The 16,196-nt window shown below is 36.1% G+C and overlaps 2 protein-coding genes across 3 annotated transcripts; one reads left to right on the forward strand and one right to left on the reverse strand.

Moving 5' to 3' along the window:
- The first annotated feature begins 1,510 nt into the window (after positions 1-1,510).
- gnl2 (G protein nucleolar 2) lies at positions 1,511-12,283 on the forward strand. The gene is made up of 16 exons (XM_023331545.1): positions 1,511-1,705; positions 2,238-2,322; positions 2,432-2,526; positions 3,049-3,188; positions 4,759-4,943; positions 5,036-5,102; positions 5,575-5,733; positions 5,834-5,947; positions 7,161-7,289; positions 7,374-7,478; positions 8,819-8,977; positions 9,579-9,686; positions 9,761-10,236; positions 10,611-10,705; positions 10,856-10,938; positions 11,842-12,283. Exons 1-16 carry the CDS (start codon positions 1,642-1,644, stop codon positions 11,983-11,985), a joined length of 2,208 nt encoding a protein of 735 aa, XP_023187313.1. The 5' UTR covers positions 1,511-1,641; the 3' UTR covers positions 11,986-12,283.
- Positions 12,185-16,033, reverse strand: dnali1 (dynein axonemal light intermediate chain 1). Of its 2 annotated transcripts, none has more exons than XM_014472445.2 (6): positions 15,683-16,033; positions 14,276-14,412; positions 14,038-14,207; positions 12,851-13,029; positions 12,496-12,660; positions 12,185-12,399 (listed from the first exon to the last, which is right to left on the reverse strand). In XM_014472445.2, the coding sequence occupies exons 1-6, from the start codon at positions 15,761-15,763 to the stop codon at positions 12,364-12,366; spliced, it is 768 nt and encodes a 255-aa protein (XP_014327931.1). In that variant the 5' UTR covers positions 15,764-16,033; the 3' UTR covers positions 12,185-12,363. The 2 variants fall into 2 exon arrangements, with proteins under 2 accessions (XP_014327931.1, XP_023187314.1); XM_023331546.1 differs by having other exon boundaries at positions 14,276-14,415; positions 15,683-16,032.
- Positions 16,034-16,196: the final 163 nt, after the last annotated feature.

Raw genomic sequence — 16,196 nt, forward strand, 5'->3', positions numbered from 1 at the left:
TCTAAGCAGAACATTATCAACAGTGAGGCTATAAACAGGAGCACCCTTTAGGCCTTCATCAATTTCTCTGTTTTTGTTTAGTCAAGCCCATGGGCATCTGCACTCCATCATTTAGTTCCTGTGTTCTAGCTTTGACTTATCGTTTCTGCTCTCGAGTAAGCCACACTGACATATTATTCACAAATGCACAAGTTCATGTGGAAGCTTTAATGCTTTATCGTTGAGCTGTGAAATAGCATTTATCATACTTACTCTCTAACTGATTTCTGTCTCGCTGAATCCCTAAGTAACTTTAACCACTAAAAATCTTCTTCATCTGGTATTTCTCATGGAGAAAATTAGTTTGTAATTTCTGCCACAGCATATTAAATCCTTGCTGTGAAGAAATAATGACCTGATTGTATTGTTTAAAGTGAAACTGTGTTCTTTTTGGGTGCTTTAGTTTTACAACCAACAGCAAATTGGCTTCTGTTTTGTTTTGTTTGATGTTTTTCTTCTGGTTTTCCTAAAGTTGTATTCACAATTTTTTGTTCTTCTCACATCGCCTTATTCTAAATGAAAGTATAATGAGTTTGTTTGGTGAGAAATTTATTTTGATAAACTAAATGTCCAACTGCAACAGACTTGAAAAGGTTGCTGCAAATCTGTTCTCTGATTTACAGTTGATGAATTGTCAAATGTCTCTTCATTGGTATCTTCATTGGTCTTATTTCAAACTAGTATATTTTCACAGTAAAAATGTAATCCCTCACTAAATCCAAAGGAATTTTTCAGACATATGCTTAGGTTATCAATCTGTACAAAAGCAGATATTCTGTTTCATCCAATAAGCTCAACATTTTGGTTACAAGCTGTAACGACTGGAGAGGTTTTCGTTTGCCAGCTGGAAAGAAGAATCAGCTGATGGCTCCATCTAGACAAAAAAAATCCAGAAGAAAGCAGATTCTGAAAACTACATTTCTGTACAGATTATTATTTTATGCGTCTGAAAGCTTCTGGTTTAATTCACTCCCAATTAAACCAGAATTGCATTTTAAAGCAAATCTTTAAACACACTGCTTCATTGTATGACATCATGGACAAGTCAAATGAAATGAGCCAAGAACTCAGGAAGTGAATTATGGACCTTCACTAGTCTGGTTCTTTTTTGCATATATTTTTCAGATGCCTGAAGACGAAACATTAATTTATTCAAACAATAAAATTCAAATATGTCAAATAGTCAAACTGTCCTTCACCCTTTAAGCCAGCATGAAATGTCACGTAAAATTCTCTGACATAAATGACATTGCGCCCTCTTCTGGAGAAAACATAGTACAGCCAAATCCTGCTAATATAAGAAGTGCAGAAAGGAAATACGCATCCTAATAATTTATTATTGATTAAATACAACAGTACGTATTTTTAATATTGTTAATATTAATATTTGCAACCGTTTCTTTTTAATTTCCAGTTTTCTGATTGGCTGGTTCCACCCCTTCCTCTTGTCATGACGTCCTTCCTGCTTCACTAGAGGGACACGTGCAAGTTCTAACATCTCTGAGTCGAGGGGGAAGGCTTCAAACTTCAGCATTTATACTGTCCCGATAGGTGTACAGTTTTTATTTTCTTGTGAAAGGCTTTACCGAATAAGCAGTCAACATGGTAAAGCCTCAGTTTAAGGGGAAGAACTCGATAAACCCTTCTTCATCCAGCTCGAACCCCGGTAAGCTAGACAGTTTGTTTACACCTGTAGCTAACTGCAGCTAATAGCTTTAGCGTGCTCTTCTACTCACTGTATCCTGGATGTAAATGCTGCTGGTTACTTCTTCAAGTAACCATTTAATCCAAAATTTAGCTATGATAGTTTAACATTTTACCTCGCAGCCTTTTGGTTGTTTCATTGAAGTAATTTATTCCAAGTTGCAACCTCGCAGTTTCTCCCACTAGATTCACATGCACAGAGCAACAACATATAACTTATGCAGATGTATTTGCGGAGAGTTATTCATCAAACTTTCCCCTCGAAAGATCCAAGAATTTACATTAAGATATAGTTTGTTAAGGTTCTTCATTATAAAGTTGGAAAGAATGGACACAAGCAGTTGCGATGTTATTTTTATTGCGATGGCGTTATTTTTATTTTATCTTATGTTTTTTTTTTTATTTAAATGTATTACATTTATTGTCTATGCTATTTTTGTATATGTAAAGTTTTAATCTGCATAACAAAACTGTCTTGACCATTGGTTCCCCAGATCGAGCCAAAGGTGCAGGGGGAAACAACATGAGGGACAGAGCCACCATTAAGCGTCTGAATATGTACAGACAAAAACAAAGATGGTAATGACTGATAACATATTCTATGTTTGTAACAGGATTGTTTGTAGCTTTCAGCTTAAATATAAACATAAGTGCTATATTAACACTGATGGGCTGGTTCTATCTACAGTAACAACCGAGGGAAAGTTATCAAACCTTTACAGTACCAGTCTACAGTAGCACCAGGAACAGTTGCAAGAGTTGAACCCAACATCAAATGGTTTAGTGAGTATGTTTTCTTTCTATTGCTGCTAATGACGGAGAGATTATTATTTGTTCTGGCATTGTTTTATTCTGAATATCATTTATTTGTATTTGTGATTGATATTAAACTCAGAATGTATTTGCATGTTACATTTAGAATTGTCTCTATGTTGATATGATTTTAGTTTTACCCAAAAAATGGATAATTGTTCGAGTAATATTTCAGTCGACATATACTTGACTAACATCATTAATGCAATGTATATGATTACAAGTAAATATGCACCTATATTTTCAGGTATAGATAAGATTTACTTTCTAATGATATAATGATGATAGTGATAATAATTGGGGGGAGAGTTTCTGTCAAATATGTAGTGGTTGCAAAGTTATAGGCAATGTTTTAATTTCTGACAGGAATAAATTTTATGTGTTTGGTTGCTTTAGATAAAGTCGTATTTAAATGCCTCCGTAAATGTGATTAATTGCAAAATATTTGAACCAATTGAGCCTTGACTCATGTTTGGGTCTTATGTGTTTCAGCAAACACTCGAGTGATAAAGCAGTCAGCCCTCCAGAAGTTTCAAGAGGAGATGGGAGCAGTACAGAAGGATCCATACCGTGTGGTGATGAGGCAGAGCAAACTGCCCATGTCTCTTTTGCATGACAGAGCCAAAGCTCATGTGAGTAAAGTAGCATAGCCATAACACAAAATCCAAATAACACCAAGTCGTTTTAGTTGTTGTAACATTTAGTACAATCTCTTATGAAAAATAGACATCTTTTATAATCCACTAAAGATACCTTTAATCATCTTAAGAAAGTATTCATACCCCTGGAACTTTTCACATTAGAACCACAAATTGCTTTTCACTGGGGTTTTGGGATGAACACAGAGTCACACTTTATTTTCAAAGTGGAAAAAAGATGCTCTCTTTTCAATTGTTTTATGTTTTCCAAAAGAGTAATAAGAAAAGTGTATCATGTATTCATGAAGGAACACAGATGAAAAATAGGCTTTTGGCATTTAAAGAAATGTTAATGTGCCTTGTCCCTGCCAAATAAATTAATTTAAAAAAATTAATCAGCTCACCTGCCTATAATATTTCTATCAGCTTTGCACATTACTCTTTACAAAAAACCTCAAGCTTTGATTTAAACCACTGTAGCTCTGGCTTCATCCTCCACCCCATTCTAAAGTCTTTTGCAGCCCGTAAAAAGGTTTTATTAAGAGCATAGTCCTTTATTTAGCTCAATTTGCACATTTAAAACCATGCTAGTTGAGTCAGAGTGCTATAAAACATCCTGAAACAGGTAAAGAAACACTTAATAAAAATAATACAATGAGAAAAGCAGTGCTAACTTGATTTTAGAACAGCACCAAACTGTCAACAATATTGTGTTATAAACTAATTAACCATGTTATAAATTTCTTTACAATTTTATGATGTGTTTCTTGGGCTTCCACTTTGGAATTATGGACTACTTTGTGTTGACTCTAATGTGATTAAAATGTGAAACTCTTACAAGCATATAAATGTTGTGTCAAGGTTCTGTATGGATATTTTCTTTCAAATGCTGAGCTTTTCCTGGAAGCTGTTGTGTTTCCATTTTTATATAAAGGCCAGTATTTGATTGCTTAGATGAACTCACTTGTTCCAGAAAAAAGTCATGAATTAAAGGATCTTTCTGATTTCTTTTTAAGGGCCTTTGTTTGGGTTCTTGGCATGAGTATTTTCTGACAACCTCTGTAACCTTATTCTTCTAAAGAAATGTTGCAATAGAGGCATGGCTTTTGTTTCAGAATCACTGGAAGATTTGATTAGCACTGGCATGGTCTCAGGGTGTTTTGTTGGCTTTTTTGCTACATATTTGGGTGCTCTGTTTACTGTATACTTTTGTTCTGTGTTGTCTTAAAGGCTTGAAGGGCTGTATTGAAAATTTGTTCAAATTCGGGGGAAAGGGAGAATATATCTTTCACCAACAGCAAAAACTTTCCTTTATCGTGTCTTATCAGATATCTACTTTTTATCTTACAGCTATATACCATGCATTTTGTTCATTGTACAATACAACTATAAATACACAGCCATGCTCTTCGTATATAGCTTTTGTTATACACAGAATGGGTTGTAAGTGTTTAAGGACAAATATCATGTATGTATGCACACTACTATGTTTTGAAAAGCAAGGTTGTGAGTCTTACGTTCCGAACAATCAGTGGTCTTAATGTGTTTTTCTATACTCCTGTAGAACTCTAAGGTGCACATATTAGACACTGAGGGATTTGAGACCACATTTGGACCTAAGGCTCAGAGGAAGCGGCCCAATCTCCTGGTTGGAGATGTGAAGGATCTTGTAGAGAGAGCGGAGGCTTCAGCATTGAACTACAGTGCCGACAAAGACACAAACTTGGTGACAGAGGACACTGGTGTCCGGTATGATTTTTACTTATTCTAATCACAAAATGGAACTTTTTTAAAGTCTATGTATAGTTATATTTAAAGATAGTGACAGACTTTTGCAACAGGGAGGAAGTGCGTGAGGAGATTTTCAAAAAGGGCCAATCGAAGAGGATCTGGGGAGAACTCTACAAGGTAACACTCCTGTATACTTGATTAATGAGTCTTAGTATTAAAATATTGACAAGTATTTTAAAGAAAATAAAACTCCCTCCCCCCAAAAAGTGGTTGCTATGTAAATGTCTTTTCACCATCTTGGACATTTCATGTAGCTTTTTTGTTTTTCCCTTGCTCAGATACTCTTTTGTCTCCAAGTGCTGAAAAAAAAAAGAAACATGTTTAAATGTTCCTTGAAAAGGGAAAAAAGCAACAGGTGGAGGCTTTACCTGCTTTAGAACATATTGCCCATTAACCTATAGATTAATCAGGCTGCCATGGATTTAAAAAAATAATCTATCCTCTGGCAGCATCATCATAAGCCATCTAATATAAACCTCAGGGTTTTTATCCTCATAGTCTGAGGTCTTTAAAACGGGATGTCAAGCTGTTTGTGTTTCAGTCAGTGATCTAGAGTTAATTGGATTCATTCTGGATTCGTGTTTTAAAGGTGATCGACTCGTCTGATGTCATAATCCAAGTGCTGGATGCCCGTGATCCGATGGGAACCCGCTCCAAAAGCATTGAGACATATCTGAAGAAAGAGAAACCTTGGAAACATCTCATCTTTGTATTAAACAAGTGTGATCTTATCCCTACCTGGGTCACGGTGAGATGTTTAGAGCATTTTCACTTTGTTTTCTGGGTTGCTTTAACTGCTATAGTCTTTAGTAATTTGTCTTCTTGACTGCCTTTTCCCCACAAATCAGAAACGGTGGGTTGCCGTTCTGTCCCAAGAGTATCCAACTCTAGCTTTCCATGCCAGCCTGACCAACTCATTTGGTAAAGGTTCTCTCATCCAGCTCCTCAGGCAGTTTGGGAAGGTAAGCTAATGCTTCCAAATGGAAATCTACTTGACTTTTTTTTGATGCATAAAGCTCAAATAAAAGTGTAAAATGAAGCTAAAATCTGCATTTAGTTCAACAACTGGTCTGAATAATCTAGTCACAGCAATACAACAAAATAACAATTATTTAAACTTAATATATCATTAAGTTTAAGAATAATAATCTTGATTGTTAAAATCCAGATTCAAAAGATACTTTATTAAAAGTTTGTCTTTTAAAACATCAATTACTTCAGATGCCTTCAGGTTTTTAAGATGACTGTTCTACAAGGGAGGGTTTTATAGGAGCAAGCATTGCCTCAGAGAGGGTGTTTTGTTGCAGTAGTTGTATCCAAATGCCCAGTCTTGAATACTTGGCATTCAGATACAAGTACATCTGATAACTACATGTACTCTCAAATACAACTTTTGTTGTTATTTGAGTGGTATACTAACAGAGTTTGGAGGTTTACTGCAAATTTCTCATTTAAGATCAATTCTTCATATTCAGTTTTGTCCTCATTCTTGATTTTTTATACGTTTGATCTTATGAGATTGTCACATTAGGTTAACTTTGAATAAGGATACCATCATTTCAAAATGTGTTTACAAAAAATAAGAATGTCATATGAAATCTTAGTGTTTATTCCAAATAGAAAAGCAGCAGTTATTCCTGTTGCTATGAATATAATATAACATATATATTATCATGCATCTTACATTGTTTACCGGTAACATTTGTTCCCTATTGCAATTTGAATGCATTGACAGTTAAAACACTTAAATAAATACCTCATGAGTCATCAGTAGAGTTTACAAAAACTTGGAAAGCAGTTTAGTACACTTCAAAAAACCTTTTCTTTTAGTTTAAATCACCTTATCAATAACTCCTCATTCGTCTGGCTTTTTTACCTGCCCTTGCCTCGGCTATGCTTCCAACATGTTTGATAGATGAAGTGGAATGCTTTAAATTATGAGCTGTTTTCCTGTCCAAAGATTTTAGTTCCAGCGAGCTGACCTTTTATAAACATTTTCAAGCCCATGTTTTTTATGGACATTTTGTATTTGAGCTAAGCCTGCTTTGTTTATATTGGAATCAAAATGAAGAAAATTGTTTACTAACTTGAACTCGCATTTAAGTCGGTATAAAGCAGTGTTGAAGCGCCTCTGTATGATATTGCGAGTTTTGTTGTGTTTTCCTTCATGTGCAGCTCCACACAGACAAGAAACAGATAAGCGTGGGTTTCATTGGCTACCCAAATGTGGGAAAGAGTTCAGTTATCAACACTTTGCGCTCAAAAAAGGTCTGCAACGTGGCACCCCTCGCTGGAGAAACAAAGGTAGAGTCGACATTTGATCGCGCATGTTTCATCAGTGTTTCTTCTTACTCATCAAAGTTAGCATTCAACCCATACCTCCCACAGGTGTGGCAGTACATCACACTAATGAGGCGCATCTTCCTCATCGACTGCCCCGGTGTCGTTTACCCATCAGAGGACAGCGAGTCTGATATAGTCCTAAAGGGAGTGGTAAGTGATTTTTTTTTTCTGTAGTTCTGTGAGAAAATGAATTTGTCTGTGTTCTGAGTAATGCTGAAAATTAAACAATAAAAAAAAATAAAAAATTACACACAAATTACAGATTTATTTAGAATAGTCCAAGTGTACACAAGATTCCTATGAAGTCTAGAAAATTTAAATGGAATTAATTTTGGTTACAGACAGAGTCCACAAGTGGATTCATATTCACAAAGAGAAAAAGTAAAAATCTATGTTCTCCAAATATGTTGGAACTATTTTTTTCATTATGCTGCAGTAAAAAACTGAAATGAACTTCAAAATGTATTAAAGCAGAACACCGTTTTATCAGTTGGAACTTTTAAAGATATTCTAAGTATGATGTCTGAAACCTGCACATGCTTCATCTCAAATATTTAATGTCAGTTTTAGCCTACGCCTTTGTCTCAATATTGTTTTTATTGTTTTATAACCTCAACAATGTTCTTAAGGTTTGTTTACTAAAATAGTGTTATGCTGGATCTTCTTGTGTGTTCTTCCCTCCCTGCCAGGTTGTTATTGTAAATATAAATTTGTTATTAATAATTCAGCAGGTTAAATAAATCAATAAATGTAATTGGCAGTCTCAGTAAGATGATTAACTTAACTTTGAGACTTCCAGAAATATTTTTAAAGTACAACACGTCCCATGACATAATGATCCATAAAAGCTGGGACGGATAAAACAGAACAACCTTTCTGTGTTCTGTTCAGCTTTGGTGTTTACTTGTAGAAGTGTTGCTCTCTCAAATAAAATGAATCACAGACATAGATCACAAAAAGTCTCCTTTTGAATAGCTTTTTAAAGGTATCTGCTTTTTTTACTTTAATGTGAACACATTTCTCACTGGAAAAAAAACCTTTATTCTTTTTTATGATGTACTTTCACAGCAAACGGTGTTGTTGGTAACTCTTTTTGTTGTTGTGTTTACTGATCCCAAAACAGACAATTTCCATCTTGTCTGTTCACAGTCAGGGAGAGTGAAGGTGGAAATTTTCTGTCTGTTGTTTAGTTTTTTTTTCTCTGCACCTCTGCTTTTATTTTTTTAAAATGGAGCAATCCAGATCGCAAATATCTGGGGAAAAATCTCTTTATTACATAGAGTAATGAGGACCCATCCTCAGCAGTGTGTTTCAAGATTGGTTAAATATGTATTGATAATTAAACCCAGAAAATATTTTTGCAGGAAAAAACAAACACCTGTCTCAATTTTCTCTGAAAGGAAAATATTTGCAGTTTGCAGTGGAGTTACTATAACTTAAAGGTTGCACCTTCATATTTTACATTTCTTCTTTTCCTCTTCCTTGGTAAGGTTCAAGTGGAGAAGATCAAAAACCCAGAAGAGCACATCGGTGCGGTACTGGAACGAGCCAAACCCGAGTACATCCAGAAGACTTACCGAATTCCAACATGGAGTTCTGCTGATGACTTCCTTGAGAAGCTGGCATTCCGTACTGGGAAGCTTCTAAAGGTTTGATTCTTCATTTCTTATAAGATTTAAACACAGGGTTTGTAAAGTGCCTAAAACCCTTGAAAATGATTAAAACTTAAAATTTAACGAGAACATTTTTTAAATTTTTTTAATGACTTTTTTGTATATTGTGTTTAAGAAAGTCATTTACCTTAACACAATTTGCTTGGATTGTTTCAATGCAATGAATATTTATTATTCTTAACAGTTCAGCGACTTATTAATCAACTTATATTTTATACCGTATATTAAAGTTATTGATATTGGTGGATTTTGTGTTAAATGTGTCTGGCGTATTGTGTGTGTGGGAGAGAGAGAGACATTGCAAAACATACAGTTTTTCTATGTTTTAATTTACTTTTCTGTAGAATGTAGAATACTACCACCGAAATTTTTTTTTTTTATTTACGTGTGGTAAATAGTTTGAAAACGTATCTTTAAACTGCTTGAAAAGTGCTTGAATTTAAAAAGTGTATGAACCCTTCAAGCATATTTTATTCTCTCTATATTATTCAATAAAGATCACCTTTGCACATTAAAAGAGCTGTCAAGTTTTGGTATTTGAACTATAAACACTTTTTTTCTTATCTGTATTTTACAGGGAGGTGAGCCCGATCTCAGTACGGTCTCCAAAATGGTTTTAAATGACTGGCAGAGGGGACGGATCCCCTTCTTTGTGAAGCCTCCTGGACCAGAGGGAGATCCAGAAGTAAGAGTTTGCAAAGTCTTTTCCTTCTCCTTCACCAGCCTGTTTTTTTACGTAAATTACTGGGACTTCTGTAGGATGAAAAACCATGGCCCCTGGAAGGTCCACCGGCTGCAGAGGAGAACGTTCAGGAGGAACAGGCTGATAATCTGGACGGCGCGTCCGGAGAACAAGAGGAACAGCAGCAGCGGCAGAAGGAACAGGTCCAGAAGATCCTTGCTAATGTCCGACAGAACTTTGGCAAGATCAATGTGGCGCCTGAGTTCACTGAGGAAGATTTGATTCCTGTGGAGATGCCAGACTTGGACTTGTCTGATTTTTCTGGCTCCGACGTTGATGAGGACGTTGACAAAGACGAGGGAGGGCAGGAAGACGAGCCCAGTGCAGAGCCAGCTGATGGAGATGCTGAGGTCTCTGAGGACACACCATCTCAGACTGACGGTACCAAAGGCAAAAAGAGTTTACGGGAGGTAATCCGTGAGCACGATGAGAAAATTACGAAGTACAAGCAGTTCCTGGACCGAGCCAAATCCAAGCGCTTCTCTGAAATCCGGTAAGTTTTGGTGTCCAAATTTCTTACTACATATTTTCTTTGTCTTGGACTGGACTTTTTTTGTTCGTTAATGAGATGTTGGCAGACAGAGAGATGCCAGGCGCATCAAGGAGGTCCATGGAAATCAAGCTTTAAGGACTAACAGCTGTCATTTTGACTAATCGGTAGCCTGTTCCCAAAATGTATTTCATCGAGTTCCTTTTCTTTCTTTTTTTTTAATCAATTTGAGCCCACAGACCAAATTACAAATCATATCCAAGCTCTTCAGTTAGATTTAGTCCAATTTAGTTTATTTCTGCAAATCCCTGAAGAAATAAACTGTTTGCTTTGCTTGGAAAACTTAGTAGTTTGCTATTTTTCATCTGTTTGGACAGAATACCAAAGGCACTTTCTGAGAAAGTGTTTACAGACCTCAAGACCAAGCAAGAAGCAGCTAAACAAGCACAGAAGAGAGAGAATCCGTCAACAGGTACGACCATTTATCTCTGAGTTTGGCAATGGATTTTGAAATCGAGTCAGATGTGGTGGACATCCAAACGTTTTCAACAGCAAAACTCTTTGACTCAGTCAGGCTAACATTTAAATACTGATGGCTGTTTTTTTATCTGACTTATTTCAGTTACAAACCAGAAGAGCAAGAAGAGGAAAAGTGCGGCAGATGATGATAAATCTATTCCGCAGCACAGGCTTACATCTAAACAGGTTTGCAGCTTTTGTTTGTCTTGTGTCAAATAAAGGGTCTCGATTAACTAGTCACAGCCCTTCAACTTTTTTACGTTTTGTCACATTACAAAACATAAAGATGTAAAACAAAGACATTTGTGAACAAACGGCATCCCGAAGACCACGGAACAAGAAAACATTGTAGGGAAACAATCTTACAAAGATATAGCTGTCCACTCAATCTGATTAAAAGTAACCAAGAGGCCTGTGCTAAATCTGATGGAGCTGTAGGCAAAGTGCAAACTTAAAGAAATTTGCATCAAGACGTGAACATTCCTGCTTGCGGATGCTTAATATCTAACCTGAATGAGTTTGAGCTTTTTCACCAAGAAGAACGGGCAGGAATTTCAGTCTCAACATGTGCAAATATGGTTGAGATTCAAGCAGAACAATGTTTTGCAATTTTATAATTCCTGCAGTATCACTGTCACAAGGGCTGCAATAAATATTTGCTAACTAGTTAAGTGTTATGCAGTGATACTCTGAGTGTATCATTTAAAATTCCAATAAAATTCCTTGAAATTTGGTTGTCAAAGTTTAAGAGGAATGAATATTTTTGTGTAGCATTGTGGGCTGGTCTATATACACTGCTCAAAAAATAAAGGAAACACTCAAATAACACATCCTAGATCTGAATGAAAGAAATATTCTCATTGAATACTTTGTTCTGTACAAAGTTCCATTTGCACAACAGCAGGTGAAATTGATTGTCAATCAGTGTTGCTTCCTAAGTGGACAGTTTGATTTCACAGAAGTTTGATGTACTTTGAGTTATATTGTGTTGTTTAAGTGTTCCCTTTATTTTTTTGAGCAGTATATATAATATTAGAAACTGTTTAATGTTTTTGATGCCCTTTTTGTTCCTTTTTTTAATGTCTACAGAGGAGAGCACTGGACCGTGCTAAGAAGGGGAAGAAAGTTGGAGTGCGTTACTATGAAACGCACAATGTGAAAAACAAGAACAAGAACAGAAAGATTCCAGCACCGCCTGCAGAAAGTCGTGGGGCTAAAAGATCAAAGCACTAGACGGGGAATAAACACAAAACTATACATATTTAAACTGGCCAAATTGGCTACATTTTATTGAAATGACAAGCTAGGCAAAATCTCGAAGCTAAACATTGACATGTCTTTTTTCCGGTGGTCATGTGATACTTTATTTTGACTGCAAGCAAATGGTCGCACCTTGCCCTCTCAACTCTTGAACTACATGTAATTCCTCATTCACAAGTGAGCTGCTCTCTTGACATTCAAGAGAAATGGTCAGTGTGTTAACTGCTTAAAATATAGCTGTCATGCTCTACAAATAAAATGCTAAATTTCCTGCAGCTGTCAACTCATTCATTTATCAAGTGGAGAAAAAAAAACATCTTGTACTAAATCTGCTATCCGGTGTGAGAGGTTTCACTTCTTTGGATTTATCATCCCATCCAGTTGTGTCTGAAAGCAGAAAATTTATACACTATTAATGTTTGGACATTCTACACATCGCAACACATTTGTGTTGTTTTACAAGGGATAGATAGAAAAAGTCACCTTGAGCTGTTGATTGGTTTTCTTCAAGAACTGAATTTCCTCATTGAACTTTCTTTCCTCCACTTGTCTCTTCTCAGTTTCCCTCTTTTCAATTGCATCACATCTCTCCCTCTGTTCATCCAGTTGTCTCATGAGTTCCTGCTTCTCACTTTCCAGATCTAAAATCTACAAATGTGATGGAAAAACACAGGAGGAAGTTCCCAGTCTTTTCAATATCTGTAAAGAAATGGCGCTCTCTGCTGGACTTGTAATAACAGTGCAATTTAACAGTTTAATCAGTAAGCAAAAGGGACAAAGCTGTTTGAATAGTGTTTTTATTCAAATCTAACAACTACAGATAAGCTGATGCCCTTACTTTTTTTTCTATGTCCGCCTTTCCCTGTTCAGCCTGCAGTGCCTTTCTCATGCCAAAAGCAATGCTGCTTTCGTACAGTGTCTGGTACGTGGCAATGGTCATTTTAAGCTCATCTCTGACTCGCAGCAGAAGCAGACCCCTCTCAGCACAGATGATGGTTACCTGTCTGATTAATTCATCTTGGAAGAAAAAACAGATTTAAATCAGTTTGTGAGAACCTGTCTGTATAAAACATAACTAATGAATTTAAAACCCAGCTGCGTAAATCTCTAAAAATATATTTACTAGAAATGTCAGGAATGTTGTGACCTTACGGTCGCACTGCCTCAGCATGACGTTACCTCACCCATCTGACAGATAGTTAAATATTTTGAGATTTTAAAGCCTCATTTGCCTCAGCATTTTGGCCACAAAGCTCAGTTTTTGTCTCTTCATGTAGGCAATATTTTCTCCAAATCGCATTTAGTTTTTTCCATCCGAGCATCTGTATATTTCATTCATATTTCAAAGTGTTGATTTTGGAACTGGCTCTTGTTTTTCATCAGGACCTTCCTGGTCTGTGTAGACCATTTCCCAGTTTAACATGTTTTGGCTGTGATGGTTTCCAAATATCTAAATCAATTCATTTTATTCTGACAGCAAAGGTTTGGGACAGATGGTTGAGAATCGAAGGTGTTCCAATAGGACAATGTCCCTGAATCGATAAAATTAGCTTCAGAAGTCTAACATTAATCTTCCTGAACAACCTCTCCAAAGTCCTGTCCTAATCTCTAATGAACATTTTTAAACTCTTTTCTTTTTTATTGATTCCATCCTGGAAAACGTTCAAATGTACACTACTGTTTTTTTCCCCAGAGGACTGGTCAAATATCTAGTTGGAATTATGCTTGAAGCTTGATTACTTTAAAATGTGTGTGATCAAGCTACAACTTGCTACATTTGCCCAATTATTAGTGGAGCTCTATCTATATGTTTCTGAATATTTTTGAAAGAAATATTTAGTAAATTCTAACTTGAGCAATCAATTCTGGATATGAAAATAATTCAAGAGGATACATAATTTTTCCGCCCAGGAAGATCATTTCAGTTGCACCAATAAAGGACAAAAATTAATACAACTAAACTAATCTAAACCTCAGATTAGAGCATTGAGTTTTATGATAGTGTCATATCCACGGCCTACTTACCAAAACACTGAGAATAAAGCTCTCTGCGGATAGGACAGATGCCTGTGTGTCTGGCCTGTCTCTGCTCCAGCTTTGTGTCCAGCTCTTCCTTCAGGTGAATAATTTCTGGTCTTGTACAAGGTACACTGGATACCTTCTGCACCCACAGCTGGCTTCCTTCTGACCATTCCCTACAATATTGATGGTTGAGAAGGTTGAACTTAATGAATCAGTTTACTAAGTAAGAGGACGGGTATACCTGGGTGGAAGGATAGCATCCAGGATCTCCTCATTTTCCATTTTGCTGACATCACTGGTTGCAGGTTTTGATTTAGGAGACGGTGGAACTGGTATGGTGTCAGCGCCCTGCAGAGGGATCCTTTTTATTTGGCGCACCTGCTAAGAGACATATTCTGCAGTAAGTTCATTATTCATGATACAAGAATACTTTTATTATTCCAGATCTGTTGGAAATGCATTGAAATAATACATGAGCCCAGGGGTTATAAAAGGCATATTCCTTTTGTCTTATGGTGACATCTCTCCACTCTTGCTTTGTAACAATTTTCACTTTCAAAATCCTATTAAATACATTGTAATATAAGTCAAAGATGGGCACCAAGGCACTTAATTGTTTCAAAATGATGTTTTATGCCATTTTTGTCATATACATCTCAATTATGTAATCAAAAAGCACATTTATATAATGTCATTTGCAACAGTAATGTTATATTGTGCTTTGTACAATCATGGAAAAAATTCCTGATGTTTTCCACAAGCTGGTGGTCCAGAGTGTTGTAGCTAAGCACATGGGAAGTTGAGTGGAAGTACAATGCGTGGTAGGTAAAGACACAGATAACATGTATAATAATTGTGAGGCTACTACTGTTGTGTCCTTGTGTGAAGGCACTCTTAAAGGGACAATATTATGTATTTTCCAGGCATATAGTGCCATGTTATAGCATAGTCAAGTAACTGTTACCTTAAGTTGCTATACAAATGCTATATAAAGATCAAACATGGCAAAAGAAATTTGACTTCACAATTTAAGGCCTTGAAACTAGACCTTTGTTTCTTCAAGAAGCTCCAGCTCTTTCTGACACTCTGCCTTCAGCTCATCATCACAACATTTCTCCATTAAGCCTTTAACATTGTTCTTAGGAGTGTTGCACTGAAAAGTAGTTGGTATGATAAGCTCAGCAGATGTACAGTTCCAGAAATTTGCTCCTTACTGCTGGTGCTAGTCTGAAGGAGCAGCGGATCAGCGGAGGGAACCTGGGCTTGGAGACTTCTGCTCAGAACAGACTGTGAGTTTGTTCATACACCCTGAATAGTTGCCTCGAATCAAAGCAACACTCGAGGTATACCTTCGATGAAGGACTAACATCATAATATGATGTAAAGGAAAAAAGGTCAAGTTTACGTAGTACCCTTCTTTAAAGCAGACAGTGAGAATATTTTTTGTTATTCTTTTTATTTGATTATTTTGTTGGGTTTGAGGCACTTTTTTTGTCAGTAAGTCATAACTACTAAAAGGTACATAAAAACTTAAAGTATATCACTATTTAATCATTCTTAAATATCTGTTTGAGCATAATTCAAAGTTTTTCCAAATATTCATCTTTCCTTCTCGGTAGTTGCCACTTCCACCTCAGTGGCGACTTACCTTTGGAGATTTTTCCCCTGAGGTTGTCTTGACCAACGTTGGCGTATCATATTTCAGAAGAGAATCCGCTGGCGGAATCATTTTTTCTCTTTCGGTTTAAATAAAAAATAAAGCTATTTTTGCCTACTGACACGAAAATATCGTTGCTCGTTAAAACTGTTGATCATGTTGTCATGGTAACACTATCCTCGCGTTCTTTCTGTTCAAGTACAAAATAGGTTTGAAATGGTGTAACAAAAAAGAAGACAACTTACAAAGTGTCATATTTGTACAATACAGCCCAATTATTTTTGTATTTTGGAATAGAAACAATAACGGATCTTTTTTTGATAAAGATTTAGATGGGTAGACTTCGTAGATCCATAGAAACGACACGGTAGCGCGTTCGTCATCTTGTGAGTGGCAAATTGCCCTGGAAATAAAGAAAGAAAGACAAAACTGTTTATATTGATCTAATTTTAGTTATATTATATACAAGTTATATTATGTACAGTATTGGATCTCTCAAGAAATT

Source organism: Xiphophorus maculatus, chromosome 3 (genome assembly GCF_002775205.1).
Source record: "Xiphophorus maculatus strain JP 163 A chromosome 3, X_maculatus-5.0-male, whole genome shotgun sequence".
NCBI classification, from domain to species: domain Eukaryota; kingdom Metazoa; phylum Chordata; class Actinopteri; order Cyprinodontiformes; family Poeciliidae; genus Xiphophorus; species Xiphophorus maculatus.

What these genes read in the sequence shown, in the direction of transcription:
- dnali1 (XM_023331546.1), bottom strand. Translation starts at nt 15,763, where the DNA reads ATGATTCCGCCAGCGGATTCTCTTCTGAAATATGATACGCCAACGTTG. An exon ending in GATGCTATCCTTCCACCCAG is followed by an intron (nt 14,208 to 14,275) that starts GTATACCCGTCC and finishes TCAATATTGTAG; the next exon opens with GGAATGGTCAGAAGGAAGCC. An exon ending in AGGCGGACATAGAAAAAAAA is followed by an intron (nt 12,661 to 12,850) that starts GTAAGGGCATCA and finishes TCACATTTGTAG; the next exon opens with ATTTTAGATCTGGAAAGTGA.
- gnl2 (XM_023331545.1), top strand. Translation starts at nt 1,642, where the DNA reads ATGGTAAAGCCTCAGTTTAAGGGGAAGAACTCGATAAACCCTTCTTCA. An exon ending in ACAGAGGACACTGGTGTCCG is followed by an intron (nt 4,944 to 5,035) that starts GTATGATTTTTA and finishes CTTTTGCAACAG; the next exon opens with GGAGGAAGTGCGTGAGGAGA. An exon ending in GACCAGAGGGAGATCCAGAA is followed by an intron (nt 9,687 to 9,760) that starts GTAAGAGTTTGC and finishes GGACTTCTGTAG; the next exon opens with GATGAAAAACCATGGCCCCT.